Here is a 5198-nt window from a genome sequence, read left to right on the forward strand (position 1 = left end):
TAACCCCCCACCCCCCGCTCGGCAGGCATTCAGTGTGATCGCCATGTTCAATGTGATGAAGTTCTCCATCGCGATCCTGCCCTTTTCCGTCAAGGCGGCGGCCGAAGCCAGCGTCTCCCTGAGGAGAATGAAGGTATAACTCACGCTGGGTGAGTAGGGGAGAGAGGTCTCCTTTCTGGGGGGGAGACTCCCAGATAAGGGAAGCCGAGCCCAGCCACTGGGGAGAAGGCCCCCAGGGAGGTGGGGCGCACACCTGCGGATGGAGGAGGGCACGGGCCGAGCTTCTAGGTGGCCCCCCTTTTAGGGAAAACGAGATGGAGTCTCTACAGAGAGACGATCACTGAGCCCCGCTCCTGTCCAAGCCGCGGACCTGAGGCGGTTCCGGGAGCGGGGCTGGGTGTGCACACAGCCCACACCCCGCCCGCCGTCTGGTTTGTGCTGCAAGGAGTGTGGTGCTGGGAGCGATGGGGGCACCCTATTTACCCAACACTCAGCCACTTTATTCGCTCATCAAAGACTGACTGTGCTTCCCACACACACGGCATTGTGGGAAACGCACAGACATAGAAGAGAGAGTCTGGACTGGCCTAGTGTAGGACCAGGCACCCCAGCACCTGCCGTGCACGGTGCGGGGCTGCGGGGCGCACGGGAAGGGCAGATACGGTGGTTGTGACGTTGAGGTGAGGCCGTTCCGGTCAAGAGAGCAGCAGGCTCAGTGGTTGAGCGGTGACCCATGAACCAAGAGGTGGCCAGGTCACCAGTTCGATTCCTGGCCAGGGCGCGTGCGCGCGCGCGCGCGCGCGCGCGAGAGAGAGAGAGAGAGAGAGAGAGAGAGAGAGCAGCAGGCTCAATATCTGCAAACGGATGGAGAGACCTTACTCACTGCAGCCAGAGGCCACCTGCGCACGCTCAGTGTCCGTATCCCTCTCTCCCTCACCGTCCACACCTGCCCCCGAGGGCCCTGCTGACCCATCTCCTGGCCACGTATTCCCCTATTTAAAAAGCTGCCGTGTGTGAGACTGCCTAGAAGGCACACTGTTGGATGATCCCTTTTTGACCAAAAGAATGGACGCCGTCCCGCGACCTGTGCTAATGCTGATACCGGATGTCTCAGACCAGAGGGCACTGCTCTCTCTTGACTCCTTCTGGCCCCCGGGCCCCCAGGTCCCCACCTTCACTCGATGCCTCATCACCTCATCTGGACTATCGCAGGGACGTAGGGACCAGCGCCTTCCCCGGCACTGTCCTCCTCACGCCCAGTCACACGGCCAGGTCCCCAGAGCTGTTAGAATGTCGGCCATCCCTCTGATCATTGCTGTGTCTCTCTCTCTCTTTCCCCCTCTCCCTTTTTCTCTAAAATCAATTAAAAATATTTTTTAAAAAGCTGCTACCGTGGGCGTGAGGGTAAAACGCAGCTGGGAGGGGCCCTCTCCGTGAGGGTGACCCCCACAGGCCTGGTGGTTAAAGAGCCACCGTCCTCCGTGGTTGGGGCCAGGGGACCCCTTCAGCCGCAGGTCCTCCTGGGGGAGCAGCCTCAGTCACCCTCCCCGGACGTCTGGGGTAGAACCGCCGAGACTGTGTGCTTGGAAGTGGCTAGAGGTGTCCTGGGGTGATTCCTGCCAACGGATGGCTTCTACCCTGTTAATTCTGTTTCTTTGATCTTAGAGAATTCTCGTAGCCAGAAGCTCCCCCTCCTACATCACCCAACCAGAAGGCACAGACACTGTCTTGCTTTTAGCAAATGCCACCCTGACGTGGGAGCAAGAGGCCGGCCGGGAAAGCGACGTAAAGAAAGCGGAGAAGCAGGAAAAGCGCCTTCTCACGAAACAAAGGTTGGAGACGTACAGGCCGAGTGCCTCGGCCCCGGGCGCCGCGGGACCGGAGGACCGGAGCGGTGGCGGCAAGTCTGTCCTGCACAACATCAGCTTCGTGGTGAGGAAGGTGGGTCCGGACCTCCAGGCTGGCCCGTCCCTCCGCTGGGCAGCACACAGCCACGTCTTTGCAAGGCCCCGGGGCATTCAGGTTGGGCTGGAGGCGGGGCGGGATGTCTCTAACCTGGCGGCTTTCTTCTCTGAATTTTTGTTGTTATTGTTTCTTGGTTTGTTTTGTTAATCCTCACCCGAGGATATTTTTTTCTATTGGATTTGAGAGAGTGGAAGGGAGATGTGGTGAGCTGGCATGGCCATGGCATACTCAGCCCCAGGGCGCCTTATGTGCCGTGCCAGCTCAGCCAGGTTCAGTGACCCTGAGAGGGGGCAGCGAAGGATTAGAAAAGACAGACAAGAGAAGAAAGCTGGGTCTCGGTGGGATGCTGCCCTCTCGGGTGGAGAGAGACAGCACCACGGGCCACAAGCCGTGTCTTTATTTTATAGCAGATGCCACGAGGCAAAGTAAGGGCGTGTCAAGATGTTTACAACATTTTTGTGGGTTTCCATCCTACTCAACTACATGCACCTGAACTCTATCAAGCCCACATCACTCAAGCACGTGGGGCCACGTGTTCGGACCACAGGTTCAAGCTCACAACTACAGCTGTTGGCTATAATTGTGCTGGGAGGGCCCTGCCCTCCAAGCTGGGACTTGCACGTGGCAATGAGAGGACTGTGCCCTCTCATTAGTCTGAGGCTTGAACCTGTCCAAACACTGTAGCCGCTCTCCACAGGGAGGGGTAGAGACAGAGAGACACATTGATGTGAGAGGCACATCCATTGGTTGCCTCCTGCACACACCCCAGGGATCAAGCCTGCAACCCAGGTACATGCCCTTGACGGGAACTGAACCAGCGACCCTTCAGTCCGTAGGCCGACGCTCTTACCACTGAGCCACACCGGCCAGGGCACTTCCCCTAACGTTAAAACTATGGACCCGCACAACGGAGTCGTCCTCTCCGAGCTGAGAGAAGGTGGCGGCTATGTCAGTGCCGATCTGCAAACCCCGAAGGACCTGGAGCCCACGTCCATGTGGACTACACCGTCCAGCAGGTGGTCGGGCTCAAACGGACGGGCTTCCATAAGCGTTCTCAGACGTGCTCTTTTTTTTTTTTTAAATATATTTTATTGATTTTTTACAGAGAGGAAGGGAGAGAGATAGAGAGTCAGAAACATCGATGAGAGAGAAACATCGATCAGCTGCCTCCTGCACATCTCCCACTGGGGATGTGCCCACGTCTTTGCAAGGCCCCGGGGCATTCAGGTTGGGCTGGAGGCGGGGCGGGATGTCTCTAACCTGGCGGCTTTCTTCTCTGAATTTTTGTTGTTATTGTTTCTTGGTTTGTTTTGTTAATCCTCACCCGAGGATATTTTTTTCTATTGGATTTGAGAGAGTGGAAGGGAGATGTGGTGAGCTGGCATGGCCATGGCATACTCAGCCCCAGGGCGCCTTATGTGCCGTGCCAGCTCAGCCAGGTTCAGTGACCCTGAGAGGGGGCAGCGAAGGATTAGAAAAGACAGACAAGAGAAGAAAGCTGGGTCTCGGTGGGATGCTGCCCTCTCGGGTGGAGAGAGACAGCACCACGGGCCACAAGCCGTGTCTTTATTTTATAGCAGATGCCACGAGGCAAAGTAAGGGCGTGTCAAGATGTTTACAACATTTTTGTGGGTTTCCATCCTACTCAACTACATGCACCTGAACTCTATCAAGCCCACATCACTCAAGCACGTGGGGCCACGTGTTCGGACCACAGGTTCAAGCTCACAACTACAGCTGTTGGCTATAATTGTGCTGGGAGGGCCCTGCCCTCCAAGCTGGGACTTGCACGTGGCAATGAGAGGACTGTGCCCTCTCATTAGTCTGAGGCTTGAACCTGTCCAAACACTGTAGCCGCTCTCCACAGGGAGGGGTAGAGACAGAGAGACACATTGATGTGAGAGGCACATCCATTGGTTGCCTCCTGCACACACCCCAGGGATCAAGCCTGCAACCCAGGTACATGCCCTTGACGGGAACTGAACCAGCGACCCTTCAGTCCGTAGGCCGACGCTCTTACCACTGAGCCACACCGGCCAGGGCACTTCCCCTAACGTTAAAACTATGGACCCGCACAACGGAGTCGTCCTCTCCGAGCTGAGAGAAGGTGGCGGCTATGTCAGTGCCGATCTGCAAACCCCGAAGGATATGGAGCCCACGTCCATGTGGACTACACCGTCCAGCAGGTGGTCGGGCTCAAACGGACGGGCTTCCATAAGCGTTCTCAGACGTGCTCTTTTTTTTTTTTTAAATATATTTTATTGATTTTTTACAGAGAGGAAGGGAGAGAGATAGAGAGTCAGAAACATCGATGAGAGAGAAACATCGATCAGCTGCCTCCTGCACATCTCCCACTGGGGATGTGCCCGCAACCCAGGTACATGCCCTTGACCGGAATCGAACCCGGGACCTTTCAGTCCGCAGGCCGACGCTCTATCCACTGAGCCACACCGGTTTCGGCTCAGATGTGCTCTTAATTTGACATGGAGCACACGGGTGGCTCACAACGGCTGGCGTTCATGAGCAGGAACACACTCAACTCCTGACACCTCCTCACCCTGCGAGGTGGGCGCCATGGCTACCCGGCTCATGGTCAGGAGCCTGAGGCACGGGAAGCTAACCCCCAGGCTCCTGGCCGGGCCTGCTCTTCGCCGCCTGCAGTGCTGCTCTGCTTAAAAGCAAAGCTCGACCCACACGCAGCCAGTATGGGAGGCCAGCCAGGACCTGGGGGCGCTGCCCGCCCGCAGGTTGCGAGACGGAGTCTGTATTTTATTGTATTTTATTTTTAACAAGTGAATCATCAGAAGCCCAGGCCTCGTGGGCTCTCTGCCGAGGACAGGGAGGAGACAGGGCACTGAGATGGCCCCAAGCAGTGGCACGACTCACAGAACGGCCGGGTGCCCTGGGCCCGCTGGTGCCCGCACCTCCCGCTTCCACGCGGGTCTCTGGCCGGGGCCGTGTCCGGGAGGACCCCCTGAGACGGGTGTCCTTCCGGGAAGGCTTCCCCAGCTCCCCATCCCGTGTCCCCATGGTGTGCACCCCGCACACTGCGAACCTTTCCTACTCTGCTTGTTCACTGTCCGCCCCCAACGAGCATCACCTCGGTTAGATTTCCTCTCCCGGAGCCTGGGCACAGGACGGGCATGTGTGTCTAGGGTGTGTGTCCCGGGCCAGCACGAGGCTGCTCCGCACCAGTGCCCGCAGCAGGCATCTTCAGGCCCTCCAGGCGCCCC

General features: G+C 57.7%; 2 protein-coding genes across 2 annotated transcripts in view; one reads left to right on the forward strand and one right to left on the reverse strand.

The window, feature by feature from the left end:
* LONP2 (lon peptidase 2, peroxisomal) overlaps positions 1-5198 on the reverse strand; it is a 195725-nt gene that overhangs the window by 106421 nt on the left and 84106 nt on the right. The window lies entirely within an intron of this gene.
* ABCC12 (ATP-binding cassette, sub-family C (CFTR/MRP), member 12) overlaps positions 1-5198 on the forward strand; it is a 43144-nt gene that overhangs the window by 17321 nt on the left and 20625 nt on the right. Inside the window, 2 exon segments of the mRNA XM_014528395.1 lie at positions 26-133; positions 1666-1941. Of these exon segments, the coding sequence (XP_014383881.1) occupies positions 26-133; positions 1666-1941 (384 nt within the window).

This window comes from Myotis brandtii, unplaced genomic scaffold, assembly GCF_000412655.1.
Source record: "Myotis brandtii unplaced genomic scaffold, ASM41265v1 scaffold633, whole genome shotgun sequence".
In the NCBI taxonomy this organism is placed as follows: Eukaryota; Metazoa; Chordata; class Mammalia; order Chiroptera; family Vespertilionidae; genus Myotis; species Myotis brandtii.